At 37.7% G+C, this 17684-nt stretch overlaps 1 protein-coding gene and 3 pseudogenes across 1 annotated transcript; 1 reads left to right on the forward strand and 3 right to left on the reverse strand.

The window, feature by feature from the left end:
• Window positions 1–18: 18 nt before the first annotated feature.
• On the reverse strand, window positions 19–3096 carry LOC143538775 (uncharacterized; annotated as a pseudogene).
• A 1500-nt stretch (window positions 3097–4596) lies between these two features.
• On the reverse strand, window positions 4597–7327 carry LOC143538776 (uncharacterized). The gene is made up of 6 exons (XM_077032251.1): window positions 6178–7327; window positions 5747–6114; window positions 5516–5651; window positions 5290–5426; window positions 5052–5175; window positions 4597–4961 (listed from the first exon to the last, which is right to left on the reverse strand). Exons 1-6 carry the CDS (start codon window positions 7325–7327, stop codon window positions 4597–4599), a joined length of 2280 nt encoding a protein of 759 aa, XP_076888366.1.
• Window positions 7328–11778: 4451 nt separating this feature from the next.
• On the forward strand, window positions 11779–12297 carry LOC143538777 (secreted RxLR effector protein 161 pseudogene; annotated as a pseudogene).
• A 1162-nt stretch (window positions 12298–13459) lies between these two features.
• LOC143538723 (uncharacterized) lies at window positions 13460–16509 on the reverse strand (annotated as a pseudogene).
• Between the last annotated feature and the right edge of the window lie 1175 nt (window positions 16510–17684).

Genomic DNA, 17684 nt, shown 5'->3' on the forward strand with positions numbered 1-17684 from the left:
AGCATATAGAGCAGATCTCTATTGCTTGTCTCTAGTTCTCATTTTTAAGTTTCCCATCTTTCGGTTTTGGTTTGGTCTTGCTTCAAACAGATGAGCACTCTTAAGCCTGATAGCCGTGTACCAGTGGTTTTAATGATAGCAATTACTCAAGTTCTTGGTGTCAGCCTTTGACAGGTTCGGTTTCATTTTGATCGCATTGATATCTTGCAAACACAACACTACTTCTTCCATAGAAGGCCGGTTCTTGGGTTCTTGTTCAAGACAAGTTATGGCGAGGGAAAGGGCTTTAGTAGCTCCTTTTGAAGGGTAACATTGATCCAACCGTGGATCCATAATTTTGTGGAGTTTTATTTCACCGCTTAAGTAAAGTCTAGCACAATCCGCCAAGTTATGATTTACAACATGCCGAATTGCATCAAGAACTTTTATCCCTGTTATCAGCTCTATCATCACCACTCCAAAACCGTAAACATCATTCTTAAAAGATAGGCAACCTGTAAATGCATCCTGACATCATTGTTATAAATTATAAAACCACATAGTAATAAAGAACAACAATGATAAACATCAAAACATGTATCACATTTTTTTATAATTATTAATAACCTTAACTAAGCACTCCAAACAGTGGAACATCACAGTAACAATATATTTCGGGAATCGTACTTATCGCATTACGTATATATAAACTTGAAAAGCAATGGATACTCATTTTGAGCTATGACATGTCCATTTTAACCTCTACATAAGCAGGAGATAAGAAAACGGACCAGTAGCCACGTATTCAGGAGCTGCATAGCCATATGTGCCTTTTACGCATGTGGAGACATGAGACTCCCCATTGACTGGACCAAGTTTTGCCATCCCAAAATCCGAGAGCTTTGCATTATAATCCTGAAGTATTAAATATAAAACTTTTAAATCAAAACATCAAAATTATTCACCGTTCACACGTGTGCAACTAAAATTGTATGCACGTATTTTAAGTAATAGCGATTAGTCTTTTACTTGCCTCATCCAACAAAATATTTGAGCATTTCACATCCCTGCAAATGACATTATTTTCTGCAGTGTGCAAGAAAGCAAGGCCACGAGCTACTCCCAGTGCTATTTTAATCCTAGTGTCCCATGGAAGCGGTTCTGCACCATCTGTAAATTGCAAGTTAAAATATATAAGCATGTTTATATACTTTTTAAGTACAATTTTTTCATGTTTTTGATTCGGATTTGAATACGTACCACTGAAGAGATGCGTGTCCAAGCTTCCTTTTTGCATATATTCATAAACAAGAAGAAATTTCTTCTTTTCTGAGCAATATCCGTAGAGCTTAACAACATTCGGGTGGCTAAGTTTTTCCAACAATTTCACTTCTGTCTGTAACAAAAACACACAAATTTACAGTGTTTGATTGTTCCTTAATTTGTAAGCTAGATATTAGATAGTTAACGGTTAAATTTTATAATAATTCTCATACGAAAAGTAACATAATTATTAACTAACTAACTAACCTGCCACTCAATGAAACCTTGATCGCTGTGGGGATTTGATTTCTTGATGGCCACAGTAAGCCCACCACCAAATGTCACACAATCCAACCGTCCTTTGTAAACCTTCCCGAAAGCACCCTCTCCAATGATACTGTCCTGTTTGAAATTATTTGTGGCCCTCTTTAGCTCAGAAAACTTGAACATCTTCAAGAAATTATTTGTCTGCCCATTTGGGGGCAGTGGCACTACCTGCCGAGAAGCAGGTGCAACACAACCGCCATGATAGCCAATTTCCACCACCTTGATGGCATGTTTTTCCATCATCATGTCTTTCTTATTGTTGCCAATGCTTTGACCAAGTGTCTTTGCATCAGAACTTTTGAGAACTGTGGGAAGTATAGTTAATATTTCTAGAGAAGAACTAGACGATATGCAACTAAATTAAAAACACGGAACTTACTTGCACCTTTGGTGAAAAACATTGACCATGCCTTCTCAATAAGCATGGATCTTCCAACGTGTTTTCGGTCACTAGCTCTTTGCACATTTTGAAAGGTCCATGTTGACAAAAACTCGAGCCTAGCAAGAACCACAGTCATCGTGGGTCGATCCTTAGAACGAGGTTGGACGCATTCATATGCAATTTGCCCAAATTCCATCAGGCAGGTACAGGGGACTTGCCCCCTCAAACATGGATCGATAATTTGACCCATCCTACCTTCTTTAATGCACTGTCTGGCCCATCCTGCTAGGCTGTGTTGCTGCTCATCCAATGTAAAATCCACAGCTGGTCTACCACATAAAACTTCCAATAACACCACACCGAATGCGTACACGTCAGACTTTCGTGTTAGCCTGTGAGTTGTGAAATACTCGGCATCCATGTACCCAAATGTGCCTTTGATCTGATTGGTATAAACATCAGCGGTAGAGCCTAAATGATATGTTGGACCAATTCTGGACACCCCGAAGTCGGAAATCTTAGCTGAATAATTCTCGTCCAGTAAGATGTTTGAACTTTTGACATCACGATGCAGGACTCTGGAATTGACACCTGTCCCTCTATGGAGATAGTCTAAACCACGCGCGGCACCTATCAAAATATTAAGCTTTTGAACCCATGTCAGTGGAGAATAATTGCTTCCAATAGCTCTTCTTTTATGCAAATGATCGTCAAGACTTCCATTGGGCATGTATTCATAAACAAGGATCGTTTCATTTTCACAATATCCTAGTAAATAGACGATATGACTATGACGAAACTTGGAAAGCATCTCAATCTCTGCCCAGAACTCGGACGCCCCTTGATTGGATTCAAGATTCGACCTCTTGATCGCAACATCTATAACTTTCCCGAAGTTAATTTTCCCTTTGTATACCTTACCAAACCCCCCCCCCCCCCTTTCCAATCACAAGAGCATCATCAAAGTCATGAGTTGCTAATTTGATTTCTTCAAGTGAAAAGCGTATACACGCTTTATCTCGTGGTGAAAATGACAATGATAGATCCTTCTTCTCACAATCTTCTTCCTCATGTTGTTTCTTTAAGTAATAAATAACTATATTCAACAGAGTAAGGGAAAATATTAAAGCAGTGAAAAAGCACATGCTTATGAGTATAGTCAGCTAGTGCAAGAAAAGAAGATCCTTAAATCTAAAGATGGAGTTGATCTTGGTGTATGGGGTGTGTTGAATGCTAGAGTTGACTTTGATCATCCAAATAATATGATATTCTCTGTGACTTGTGCTTCCTTAAAACCATATATATATGTGTCATCTTATGAGTGGACTATTTTTGGATTGCAAATATATATCATCCAAATGATTAGGAAGCGAAATCGACAAAGGGAAGAGAAGGAAACTTCAAGGAAGGTGCAAAGATTTGTAAGAACATAATTAGCCAAGACTGGAGAGTAAAAATCATAAGACTTGACTGTCATGTTATCTTGATGCCCACGAAGCCACCCTAATTGTATCACTGTCATTATGATGCGTACACATTATAAATTAAGAAGAAAGACAGAAACAGAATCAGTTATTTATTCGGTACCTGCCAATTATTCATTGATTGTGGGTTTAAGTACACCATTGACTAATAGCATTAGGTTAGGAAAGTGTAGATATACATCAACATCCACTTTAATCTCAACACTATTCCTACTTACAACATTAGTCTCAATAAGAACCTCAACAGCAATTTAATCGAATTATGCCAATGAATTTGGTTGAACTTTTTGGTGTGAAAGAAGGTGTTTGTTCCTTATTAACTTATGTTTATGTTAATCACTATCCTAAGTTTAGTTCAATTGCTATCTATGTTTTTAGTTGTTAACACTGGGAAGGTGTGTTTGAGAATAAGTGTGTATTCAATCACACCGGTTCATACCATAGGGGTTTAGATTCAACTTTGTTATTTAAGAATTACCATCGTGTATTCATATATTGCGGGCCTCATGCCTCCAAATGGATCGAAACTTGAGAGTGATGCCTGGTGTTTAAGTTCGGTTCTTATTTAATCCATATTTATTTAGCTGCTCCAGAGATGAATCTACTAACTTTTGGGCAACAACTCCAACCATCAAGCTAAAAAATTATTAGGTGGATCCGGGAGTTGCACCGCCATCAAGTTTTAAATCTTCTAGATTTCATTGTTTTATATTTGTCTTTACATGATATATGAGTTATGATGCCATTTTAATTATACTTCAAAGACACAAGAATCTTATGGCTATATATATCACTTGATAAGCCTACACAATATGAAGAGCAAGTAGTCATAACCAGCAAAATTTCAATTACAAATCACTTAATTTCTATATTGGTCATTCCTACTCAACACAGGCAATAGATAATTCTACATTAGCATATAGCTAAATTTCAATTACAAATCCTCCAGATGTTACAAGAAACAAAGTTTATCTCCAACCATACTTCATAAATATGAATCCATCTTTGTAGAGCTTTGCATCGGTGGTTTTTCTGCTCACAGATGAAGCATATAGAGCAGATCACTCGTTCTCATTTTAAGTTCACCATACTTCGGTTTTGGTTTGGTCTTGCTTCAAACAGATGAGCACTCTCAAGCCTGATAGCCGTGTACCGGTGGTTTTAATGATAGCAATTACTCAAGTTCTTGGTATGAGCCTTTGACAGGTTAGGTTTCATTTTGATCGCATTGATATCTTGTAAACACAACACTACTTCTTCCATACAAGGCCGGTTCTTGGGTTCTTGTTCAAGACAATTTATGGCGAGGGCAAGGGCTTTAGTAGCTCCTTTTGAAGGATAACATTGTTCTAGTCGTGGATCCATAATTCTGTGGAGTTTTATTTCACCGCTTAAGTAAAATCTAGCACAATCGGCTAAGTTATGATTTACAGCAGGCCGAATTGCATCAAGAACTTTTATCCCCGTTATCAGCTCCATCATCACCACTCCAAAACCGTAAACATCACTTTTAAAAGATAGGCAACCTGTAATTGCATCCTGACATTATGGTTATATATTATAAAACCATGTACGTAGTAATAAAGAATAACGATTATAAACATAAGAAAACGAACCAGTAGCGACGTATTCAGGAGCTGCATAGCCATATGTGCCTTTTACGCATGTGGAGACATGAGACTCTCCATTGACCGGACCTAGTTTCGCCATCCCAAAATCCGAGAGCTTTGCGTTATAATCCTGAAATATTAATATAAAAACAAAGTACTTAACGCAGAACATTAAATTTTTTCACATGTGTGCAACTAAATTGTGTGCACATTTTTAATTAATGGTGATTAGTCTTTTACTCGCCTCATCCAGCAAAATATTTGAGCATTTCACATCCCTGCAAATGACATTATTTTGTGCAGTGTGCAAGAAAGCAAGGCCCCGAGCTACTCCCAGTGCTATTTTAATCCTTGTGTCCCATGGAAGCGGTTCTGTACCTTCTACAAATTGCAAGTTAAAATAAATAAACATGTTTATAAATTTTGAAGTACAATTTTTTCATGTTTTTGGTACGGATTTGAATACGTGCCACTGAAGAGATGCGTGTCCAAGCTTCCTTTTTGCATATATTCATAAACGAGCAGAAATTTCTTCTTTTCCCAGCAATATCCATAGAGCTTAACAATATTCGGGTGGATAAGTTTTTCCAAGAATTTCACTTCTGTCTGTAATAAAAAAACGCACAAAGAAACAGTTTACGACATAATTTTATAATAATTCCCATACGAAAGGTAACATAAGTATTAATTAACTAACCAACCTGCCACTCGTTGAAACCTTGATCGCTTAAGGGACCTGATTTCTTGATGGCCACAGCAAGCCCATAACCAAATGTTACACATTCCATCCACCCTTTGTAAACCTTCCCGAAAGCACCCTCTCCAATGATCTTGTCCTGTTTGAAATTCTTTGTGGCCCTCTTTAGATCGGAATACTTGAACATCTTCGAGTGTGATATCATTGTCTGCCCACTTGGGGACAGTGGCACAATCTGCCCAGAAGCAGTTGCAACGCCGCCACCACGATAGCCAATTTCCACCGCCTCGATGGCATGTTTTTCCATCGTCATGTCTTTCTTATTGTTGCCAATGCTTTGACCAAGTGTCTTTGCATCAGAACTTTTGTGAACTGTGGGAAGAATAGTTAATATTTCTAGAGAAGAACTAGACGATATGCAACTAAATTAAAAACGAGACTTACTTGCACCTTTGGTGAAAAACATTGACCATGCCTTCTCAATAAACACGGATCTTCCAACGTGTTTTTGGTCACTAGCTCTTTGCACACTTTGAAAGGTCCGTGTTGACAAAAACTCGAGCCTAGCAAGAACCACAGTCATCGTGGGTCGATCCTTAGAACGAGGTTGGACGCATTCATATGCAATTTGCCCAAATTCCATCAGGCAGGTACAGGGGACTTGCCCCCTCAAACATCGATCGATAATTCGACCCATACTACCTTCTTTAATGCACTGTCTGGCCCATCCTGCTAGGCTGTGTTGCTGCTCATCCAATGTAAAATCCACAGCTGGTCTACCACATAAAACTTCCAATAACACCACACCGAATGCGTACACATCAGACTTTCGTGTTAGCCTGTGAGTTGTGAAATACTCGGCATCCATGTACCCAAATGTGCCTTTGATCTGATTGGTATAAACATCAGCGGTAGAGCCTAAATGATATGTTGGACCAATTCTGGACACCCCGAAGTCGGATATCTTAGCTGAATAATTCTCGTCCAGTAAGATGTTTGAACTTTTGACATCACGATGCAGGACTCTGGAATTGACACCTGTCCCTGTATGGAGATAGTCTAAACCACGCGCGGCACCTATCAAAATATTAAGCTTTTGAACCCATGTCAGTGGAGAATAATTGCTTCCAATAGCTCTTCTTTTATGCAAATGATCGTCAAGACTTCCATTGGGCATGTATTCATAAACAAGGATCGTTTCTTTTTCACAATATCCTAGTAAATTGACGATATGACTATGACGAAACTTGGAAAGCATCTCAATCTCTGCCCAGAACTCGGACGCCCCTTGATTGGATTCAAGATTCGACCTCTTGATCGCAACATCTATAACTTTCCCGAAGTTAATTTTCCCTTTGTATACCTTACCAAACCCCCCCTTTCCAATCACAAGAGCATCATCAAAGTCATGAGTTGCTAATTTGATTTCTTCAAGTGAAAAACGTATACACGCTTTATCTCGTGGTGATAATGACAAGGATAGATCCTTCTTCTCGCAATCTTCTCCCTCATGTTGTTTCTTTAAGTTATAAATAACTATATTCAATAGAGTAAGGGAAAATATAAAAGCAGTTAAGAAGCACATGCTTATTATAACTAGTTTAGTGCAAGTGTATGGGGTGTTTTGAGTGTTAAGAGTTAACTTTGATCATCCAAATAATATGATATTCTGTGTGACTTATGCTTCCTTAAAACCATATATTTGTGTCATCTTATAATGGACTATCTTTAGACAGCAAATATATATCATCTGAATGATCAAGAAGCAATATTGACATAGGTAAAGAGAAGGAAATTTCAAGAAGGTGCAAAGATTTTCAAGAACATAATTAGTCAAAGATAGGAAAAATAAAAGCACAAAACTTGACTGACTATTAAGATATTAATTTGCTCCTCCTGTTAATGGACATCTGTCATTGTAAGAATTATTATATGGCCAAGAAAGTGTTCCCTGCATTCTCATTAAATATAAAATACAAATAATAGAATATATTATCAATCAAATAATACCAGTTCTATACAATAACATATTATTATTGTTGTGTGCGGTTTGGTGCGGTTTTTAATTGAAACTGAACTGAAAACCAAAATTTTGGTTTTATGACTTTTTAAAACAGTTCGGTTTCGGTTTTTTCGGTTTTTGGTTTTTGGATTTGGTTCGGTTTTGGATGCGGTTTTTTCAATTTTGCTAATCGAGGCAAAGCGTTTTGGGCCAAAATAAACTTGACCCAAGATATTGAGATTGGCATGATATTTGTTTTTTTATTTAAATTAATGATTAATAGAATATTGAATGTTTTGACCTCAAATATTACTAAAAGCTTATAAAAGAGAGATTTAAAATCAAAACTAAAAGTACCAATATTATTATTTAGTAATCATATGCAGAAACCAAATATATTTGTTATTAACCATATTTAAACTAAACAAATAGCTGTCATCGGTAGATTTCCTTTTAATGGTTACGGTTAAGATGTTATGGTTATTTGATTATTATTATTTTTTTGTTATTTCGGTTCGGTTTTTACAAAATACAAAACGAACCAAAACCAATATTTTGGTTTTTGCTAAAGTTCAAAACCAAACTGCCGGTTTCTAATTTGGTTTGGTTTTCTCGGTTTGGTTTTTTTGGTTTATTCGGTTTCGATTCTTTTTTTTTTTCACACCCCTGCATGTTATGGGCTATGATTAGTCATGTTTAGATATGTACGAATTGGGAATTAAAAATAAAGAGATAAGAAAAAGATTCAATTAATGGGTACCTGTCAATTACTCACTGATTATGTATTTGTGGGTACATCAACATTCACTTTAATCTCAATACTATTCCTATAACCTATGGCTTAAATTTTTAATTTTGAACTAGCCTACTTCTAAATATTTCATTTCGCTTACAATGGAACTTGAACCCTCACTACTTAGATTTTAGGATGGACTACACCTTTACAAACATATCGGTACCATCTGAAAGTAATCACACGATTCATAAAGAAGGCTCGAAAATCGTGTTTTAACATGTTAGAGACAACATGATGAACATAAGTATAGTATATATATACAACAACATCCACTTTAATCTCTTCACTATTCCTACTTACAACATTAGTCACTTTGTTATTTAAGGATAACTAGTCGAATTCCCCAGCGCGGTGCGGCTGGAATTTAGTTTCGGTCCGTTTTTTGCAGCACAGTTAAAACTTGAAAAAGTCGGTTTCATTGGTTCGGTCAGTTACTAATAGACCAGACACAAATGAAACGATCGGTTTAAATAAATCAACCAAGCCTTCTCTGATCTTTATTGCTTGACTGGTTACTTAGACTGTACCAAGCGGTTAAACCTGTGAACCGTGTTGCTTGTTTGATAGTAGGACCAGTTTTCATTACATAACATAGCATTGCATTTAAGATATATAGTTTTCTTAATTTATGCATCCAATCCAAAACTAGTTTACAAGGCATATAAATCAAACTCATAAAATAAAAATGTTATATGACCAAGAAATAGAACATTAGTTAAGATTATATATAATTATATATATCATGTATCTATCTGCAAAAGAAACCTTATCAGCAACAAAAAAACATCATGTACACGGGTCACAAGCACGGTATCCATCTTGTTCTGAGGATGATTGTTGCGAGTCAACGGTCAAACTTTTATTGTTTTCAAACGTTTCAGCTTGAGAAACTAACAATTCGAATGCAACAACAACATCACTAATCAAGGGCCGAAAATTTGCTTCCTCTTGAAGACACATTGCGATTATTGTAACCACAGGGTGCACTGAACGCGTTGAGAATCGACCATGCAGTAGTGGGTCCACCAATTTAAGAAACTTCTTGCGGTCTTTCAGAAAAGGACGAGACTGCATAAATTCAAAAACTTCAATGAAAGAAACAACTTTGACCGTTTACTTGTGAGCGGGTCAAATGTCACCAAAAGTCTAAGTTTAGTTATCAATAATGTGTGTACGGGTTGGTTCGGTCCAAAATTTCGGTTTTTGAAATTCGCTCGGTTCAGTTTCAGTTTTTATGGTTTTGCTATTTGAGTATGAAAGTTTTGGGCCGAAAGAAAATTTTTGGTCCAAAATAATGAATTTGGACCTAAATCTTTTTATTAAATAATTGTCAATTTATTATTATATAGTTGGGTTAAAATATTCCAATTCGGTTTTGGCTTTGCATGTAATGAAAACCAAAAAAAACAAACCGAGCCGACTTTATAGAAAATGCTCCAGAATAGCTGTCAACAACTAATTACCTTCAAGAAGATTTATCAAGATGCTTTCTTGAGCAATACGTGACCTCTCGGCCAATCAGCTAATGACACCTGGCAAGGCCGTTATAACCATGCACATGGCTAGTACTACCTATTAACCAATATCAGAGGGACGCGTGTCCAGGTTGTTATACATGCACATGCAACGTATAGGCTGAACCTATCATATGAGGACGCGTGTCCAGGCGGTTATAAGAGCATCTTTTAAAGGTACAGCTGGCCCAATCACTTTCCCACACCCTTCGGCTATAAATACCCTCTCGATCATCATGAGGTATTCATTCACTCCCACTGTACTCTCTAAATTTACTTAAGTACTTTATCTCCATCAGAATTGTACTTATTCTCACGCCGGAGGGTGGTTACGCGAAGACCCCCCCCCCCCTCTTGTCCTTCCCGTAATGAGCTTACGGTGTTTGTTTTGAAGGTCTACGTCACTGGACTTTAGGAATTGTGTTCATATCGTATTGGCAGTTAACCATACCCTACCTTGTGGACTCATTGGATTTAGGACCCGTCTAGGGGAGTAGATCCATGTTTCTTCACGTGGGCTGATCTTGATCTTGACAAACAAGAGGGCGAAAAGGGTCAGGAATGGACCGATTTTATTGTCAGGTACATTATTGAACCCGAACCGGAGAATGTTACAACCGGGTCTAGGGTCCATAGACGTACATGCTACCGAAGAGCCCAACAGAACCGGTGAGCTGGTTCGTATCATAAACGAAAGTGAGTCGTCAAGTTTAGAAGGCGGCAGCCCACATGTAAGCCTGATTAGGCCTAACAGTAGCCTAAACGAAGAACCGTTACAAGTTATCCAGCCACGTCGAACTACTCAAAAGACGGTTTTACCCAAGAAATTTAGTGACTTTCTGGTTGAAGGTATACCGACACCCGCTGAGCAAGACCCGAAAACCGACGAGGTGAATCTCCTACTATTATTAAATGACTAACTGGTAAATTTTCGAGAAGCGAATAATGAAAAACATTGGAGAAAAGCAATGGAAGCGGAGATCGAGTCGATTGAAAGAAACAAGACATGGCGGTTAGTCGAAGCACCACCCAAAGTAAAACCGATAGGTTTAAAGTGGGTCTATAATAAATAAAGAGATGAAGCCGGGAAAATAACCAAGTACAAGGCCCTTCTCGTAGCTAACGGGTATGTTCAGAAATATGGGATCGATTTCGAAGACGTGTCCGCGCCAATTGCGAGAATCAAAATCGTTCGACTTTTACTCGCTTTAGCAGCAAACCGAGGTTGGGAAGTGTATCACTTAGATGTAAAATCCGCATTTCTTCATGGTGATTTGAAAGAAGAGGTGTACGTATTTCAACCAGACGGGTTCGTTAAGAAAGGTCAAGAAAGAAAGGTGTACAGGTTGGCTAAAGTGTTGTACGGTCTACGCCAAGCACCAAGAGCGTGGAATACTAAACTAGACGGGTCGTTAAAGGAACTCGGTTTCACTCGATGTAAACAAGAACAAGCGGTTTACAAACGGTGTTCCGGTCAAAGGCTATTACTCGTTGGAGTTTTTGTGGATGATTTGATAGTCACAGGTACAACTGTGCAAGAAATTTCAAATTTTAAAAGACAAATGGAGTCAAGGTTCGAGATGAGTGACCTCGGGTTGTTGCATTACTATCTCGGGATCGAAGTGAAGTAAAGCTATCGTGGGATAATTTTAAAGCAAAGTAGTTATGCAATGAAGATCATAAAAAAATCAAATCTTTGGGAATGCCACTTGACTTAATTTCCTATGGAACCAGGCTTAAAGTTGTCAAAGGAAGATGAAAATACGAAGGTAGATCCGATTGGTCATAGAAAAATAATCGGAAGCTTAAGGTATTTAACTCATACGAGACCCGATTTGAGTTACTCGGTTGGTTATGCAAGTCGATTCATGCAATCACCAACTCAAGCTCATGCTCAAGCAGTTAAATATATTCTCCAACATCTGAGAGGTTCACCTGACTTCGGTATTACTTACTTGAGAGGCGGAAACAATATGTTGCACGGGTATAGTGATAGTAGTCATGTGGTGGATATGGATGATGGTCGGAGTACATCAGGTTTGATTTTCTACTACGGTACATCACCGATATCATGGGTTTCCCAGAAACAAGGAGCGGTGGAGTTATCATCATGTGAGGCTGAATTTATGGCAGCTACATCAGCTGCATGTCAAGCCTTATGGCTTCAGGGTTTGTTGTCAGAGATGATCGGAGAAAAGGAGGAAATCGTGACGTTGAAGGTGGATGATGCGGGCCAAGTGTAGAAGAGCAGGCCATGGTGTTTCTGAAGGCCCAAGATCGCGTTTCAAAAGGGTCCACCGAAAATGGGCTTAACTTGGGTTATGAGCCTCCACTTATTTTTCCGAAATAAACCTTCTAGATACACTTTTGAGGCATTTTTATGTTTTTTGTCTACTTTTCGGGTTTTGTTTTGGGCTGTTGTTGGGCCTATGGTTGTTTGTTTTGGCCCAAGCCTATTTTGGATTCTCTATTAATATGCTATGAATGTTTGTGACTGATCATAACTAAATACTTAATCTTTTTAAATTCTTGACTTTTGGGTCGAATTTGGGGGCTTGGGGAAGGATCTTCACGGGCATTCCGAGAATCAACGTGGTTAACCTTCAATCTCTATTAGTATGTTGCATCAGTGGATAATTCATTGGCTATTGCCTTGATGAAGAATCCGGTTTTTCACGGGAGAAACAAGCACATCAACGCGTGATACCTTTTCATTCGGGAGTGTATCTAGAGAGAACAAATCAAAGTGGAGCATGTCAGTGGAGATTTACAAAGAGCAGACATCCTTACAAAAGCGTTGCCACGGTTGAAGTTTAATGAGATCCGAAGCTTCATCGGTGTCACAAGATTAGGGGGTGATTGTTAGTGTAATCTTGCGTAAGTGCGGGGACCTAGTTGTCGTACTTACAAACTTAGGGGATTTTTGAATTAGTTTTTCTCTTATTCTTGCCCAACAAGTAATTGTATGGTTATAAATAGGGTTATTTGTAATCAAGTATTCACAACTTAATAATTAATACAATTAAGGTTTAGACTTGAATCTTACCAAGTATTATCCAAAAGTTTTAAATGTTCTAAGTTTCATTGTCTCATATATATCTCTAGATTCTCTACAATATATATATATATATATAAGTTATGATGCCAATTTAATTGTACATTAAAGATACAAGAATCTTATGGGTATTTCACTTGATAGCCTACATAGCACAAAGATAATTCTACATCAGCATATAGCTAAATTTCAATACAGATCCTCCAGATGTTACAAGAAAATTTTATCGCCAAACATACTTCATAAATATGAATCCATCTTTGTAGAGCTTTGCATCGGTGGTTTTTCTGCTCGCAAAGGAAGCATATAGAGCAGATCTCTATTGCTTGTCTCTAGTTCTCATTTTTAAGTTTCCCATATTTCGGTTTTGGTTTGGTCTTGCTTCAAACAGATGAGCACTCTTAAGCCTGATAGCCGTGTACCAGTGGTTTTAATGATAGCAATTACTCAAGTTCTTGGTGTCAGCCTTTGACAGGTTCGGTTTCATTTTGATCGCATTGATATCTTGCAAACACAACACTACTTCTTCCATAGAAGGCCGGTTCTTGGGTTCTTGTTCAAGACAAGTTATGGCGAGGGAAAGGGCTTTAGTAGCTCCTTTTGAAGGGTAACATTGATCCAACCGTGGATCCATAATTTTGTGGAGTTTTATTTCACCGCTTAAGTAAAGTCTAGCACAATCCGCCAAGTTATGATTTACAACATGCCGAATTGCATCAAGAACTTTTATCCCTGTTATCAGCTCTATCATCACCACTCCAAAACCGTAAACATCACTCTTAAAAGATAGGCAACCTGTAAATGCATCCTGACATCATTGTTATAAATTATAAAACCACATAGTAATAAAGAACAACAATGATAAACATCAAAACATGTATCACATTTTTTTATAATTATTAATAACCTTAACTAAACACTCCAAACAGTGGAACATCACAGTAACAATATATTTCGGGAATCGTACTTATCGCATTACGTATATATAAACTTGAAAAGCAATGGATACTCATTTTGAGCTATGACATGTCCATTTTAACCTCTACATAAGCAGGAGATAAGAAAACGGACCAGTAGCCACGTATTCAGGAGCTGCATAGCCATATGTGCCTTTTACGCATGTGGAGACATGAGACTCCCCATTGACTGGACCAAGTTTTGCCATCCCAAAATCCGAGAGCTTTGCATTATAATCCTGAAGTATTAAATATGAGACTTTTAAATCAAAACATCAAAATTATTCACCGTTCACACGTGTGCAACTAAAATTGTATGCACGTGTTTTAAGTAATAGCGATTAGTCTTTTACTTGCCTCATCCAACAAAATATTTGAGCATTTCACATCCCTGCAAATGACATTATTTTCTGCAGTGTGCAAAAAAGCAAGGCCACGAGCTACTCCCAGTGCTATTTTAATCCTAGTGTCCCATGGAAGCGGTTCTGCACCATCTGTAAATTGCAAGTTAAAATATATAAGCATGTTTATATACTTTTTAAGTACAATTTTTTCATGTTTTTGATTCGGATTTGAATACGTACCACTGAATAGATGCGTGTCCAAGCTTCCTTTTTGCATATATTCATAAACAAGAAGAAATTTCTTCTTTTCTGAGCAATATCCGTAGAGCTTAACAACATTCGGGTGGCTAAGTTTTTCCAACAATTTCACTTCTGTCTGTAACAAAAACACACAAATTTACAGTGTTTGATTGTTCCTTAATTTGTAAGCTAGATATTAGATAGTTAACGGTTAAATTTTATAATAATTCTCATACGAAAAGTAACATAATTATTAACTAACTAACTAACCTGCCACTCAATGAAACCTTGATCGCTGTGGGGATTTGATTTCTTGATGGCCACAGTAAGCCCACCACCAAATGTCACACAATCCAACCGTCCTTTGTAAACCTTCCCGAAAGCACCCTCTCCAATGATACTGTCCTGTTTGAAATTATTTGTGGCCCTCTTTAGCTCAGAAAACTTGAACATCTTCAAGAAATTATTTGTCTGCCCATTTGGGGGCAGTGGCACTACCTGCCGAGAAGCAGGTGCAACACAACCGCCATGATAGCCAATTTCCACCACTTTGATGGCATGTTTTTCCATCATCATGTCTTTCTTATTGTTGCCAATGCTTTGACCAAGTGTCTTTGCATCAGAACTTTTGAGAACTGTGGGAAGTATAGTTAATATTTCTAGAGAAGAACTAGACGATATGCAACTAAATTAAAAACACGGAACTTACTTGCACCTTTGGTGAAAAACATTGACCATGCCTTCTCAATAAGCATGGATCTTCCAACGTGTTTTCGGTCACTAGCTCTTTGCACATTTTGAAAGGTCCATGTTGACAAAAACTCGAGCCTAGCAAGAACCACAGTCATCGTGGGTCGATCCTTAGAACGAGGTTGGACGCATTCATATGCAATTTGCCCAAATTCCATCAGGCAGGTACAGGGGACTTGCCCCCTCAAACATGGATCGATAATTTGACCCATCCTACCTTCTTTAATGCACTGTCTGGCCCATCCTGCTAGGCTGTGTTGCTGCTCATCCAATGTAAAATCCACAGCTGGTCTACCACATAAAACTTCCAATAACACCACACCGAATGCGTACACGTCAGACTTTCGTGTTAGCCTGTGAGTTGTGAAATACTCGGCATCCATGTACCCAAATGTGCCTTTGATCTGATTGGTATAAACATCAGCGGTAGAGCCTAAATGATATGTTGGACCAATTCTGGACACCCCGAAGTCGGAAATCTTAGCTGAATAATTCTCGTCCAGTAAGATGTTTGAACTTTTGACATCACGATGCAGGACTCTGGAATTGACACCTGTCCCTCTATGGAGATAGTCTAAACCACGCGCGGCACCTATCAAAATATTAAGCTTTTGAACCCATGTCAGTGGAGAATAATTGCTTCCAATAGCTCTTCTTTTATGCAAATGATCGTCAAGACTTCCATTGGGCATGTATTCATAAACAAGGATCGTTTCATTTTCACAATATCCTAGTAAATAGACGATATGACTATGACGAAACTTGGAAAGCATCTCAATCTCTGCCCAGAACTCGGACGCCCCTTGATTGGATTCAAGATTCGACCTCTTGATCGCAACATCTATAACTTTCCCGAAGTTAATTTTCCCTTTGTATACCTTACCAAACCCCCCCCCCCCCCCCCTTTCCAATCACAAGAGCATCATCAAAGTCATGAGTTGCTAATTTGATTTCTTCAAGTGAAAAGCGTATACACGCTTTATCTCGTGGTGAAAATGACAATGATAGATCCTTCTTCTCACAATCTTCTTCCTCATGTTGTTTCTTTAAGTAATAAATAACTATATTCAACAGAGTAAGGGAAAATATTAAAGCAGTGAAAAAGCACATGCTTATGAGTATAGTCAGCTAGTGCAAGAAAAGAAGATCCTTAAATCTAAAGATGGAGTTGATCTTGGTGTATGGGGTGTGTTGAATGCTAGAGTTGACTTTGATCATCCAAATAATATGATATTCTCTGTGACTTGTGCTTCCTTAAAACCATATATATATGTGTCATCTTATGAGTGGACTATTTTTGGATTGCAAATATATATCATCCAAATGATTAGGAAGCGAAATCGACAAAGGGAAGAGAAGGAAACTTCAAGGAAGGTGCAAAGATTTGTAAGAACATAATTAGCCAAGACTGGAGAGTAAAAATCATAAGACTTGACTGTCATGTTATCTTGATGCCCACGAAGCCACCCTAATTGTATCACTGTCATTATGATGCGTACACATTATAAATTAAGAAGAAAGACAGAAACAGAATCAGTTATTTATTCGGTACCTGCCAATTATTCATTGATTGTGGGTTTAAGTACACCATTGACTAATAGCATTAGGTTAGGAAAGTGTAGATATACATCAACATCCACTTTAATCTCAACACTATTCCTACTTACAACATTAGTCTCAATAAGAACCTCAACAGCAATTTAATCGAATTATGCCAATGAATTTGGTTGAACTTTTTGGTGTGAAAGAAGGTGTTTGTTCCTTATTAACTTATGTTTATGTTAATCACTATCCTAAGTTTAGTTCAATTGCTATCTATGTTTTTAGTTGTTAACACTGGGAAGGTGTGTTTGAGAATAAGTGTGTATTCAATCACACCGGTTCATACCATAGGGGTTTAGATTCAACTTTGTTATTTAAGAATTACCATCGTGTATTCATATATTGCGGGCCTCATGCCTCCAAATGGATCGAAACTTGAGAGTGATGCCTGGTGTTTAAGTTCGGTTCTTATTTAATCCATATTTATTTAGCTGCTCCAGAGATGAATCTACTAACTTTTGGGCAACAACTCCAACCATCAAGCTAAAAAATTATTAGGTGGATCCGGGAGTTGCACCGCCATCAAGTTTTAAATCTTCTAGATTTCATTGTTTTATATTTGTCTTTACATGATATATGAGTTATGATGCCATTTTAATTATACTTCAAAGACACAAGAATCTTATGGCTATATATATCACTTGATAAGCCTACACAATATGAAGAGCAAGTAGTCATAACCA

Source organism: Bidens hawaiensis, unplaced genomic scaffold (genome assembly GCF_021521415.1).
Source record: "Bidens hawaiensis isolate Kalapana, Puna unplaced genomic scaffold, B.hawaiensis_p1.1 tig00011691_1, whole genome shotgun sequence".
Taxonomy (NCBI): domain Eukaryota; kingdom Viridiplantae; phylum Streptophyta; class Magnoliopsida; order Asterales; family Asteraceae; genus Bidens; species Bidens hawaiensis.

Excerpts from the sequence above, each read along its gene's own strand:
- LOC143538776 (XM_077032251.1), bottom strand. The coding sequence starts at position 7,327 with ATGTGCTTCTTAACTGCTTTTATATTTTCCCTTACTCTATTGAATATA. Across the intron at positions 5,652-5,746 it reads AAGGTTTCAACGAGTGGCAG|ACAGAAGTGAAATTCTTGGA; the intron begins GTTGGTTAGTTA and ends TTTTTATTACAG. Across the intron at positions 5,176-5,289 it reads CAAATATTTTGCTGGATGAG|GATTATAACGCAAAGCTCTC; the intron begins GCGAGTAAAAGA and ends TTAATATTTCAG.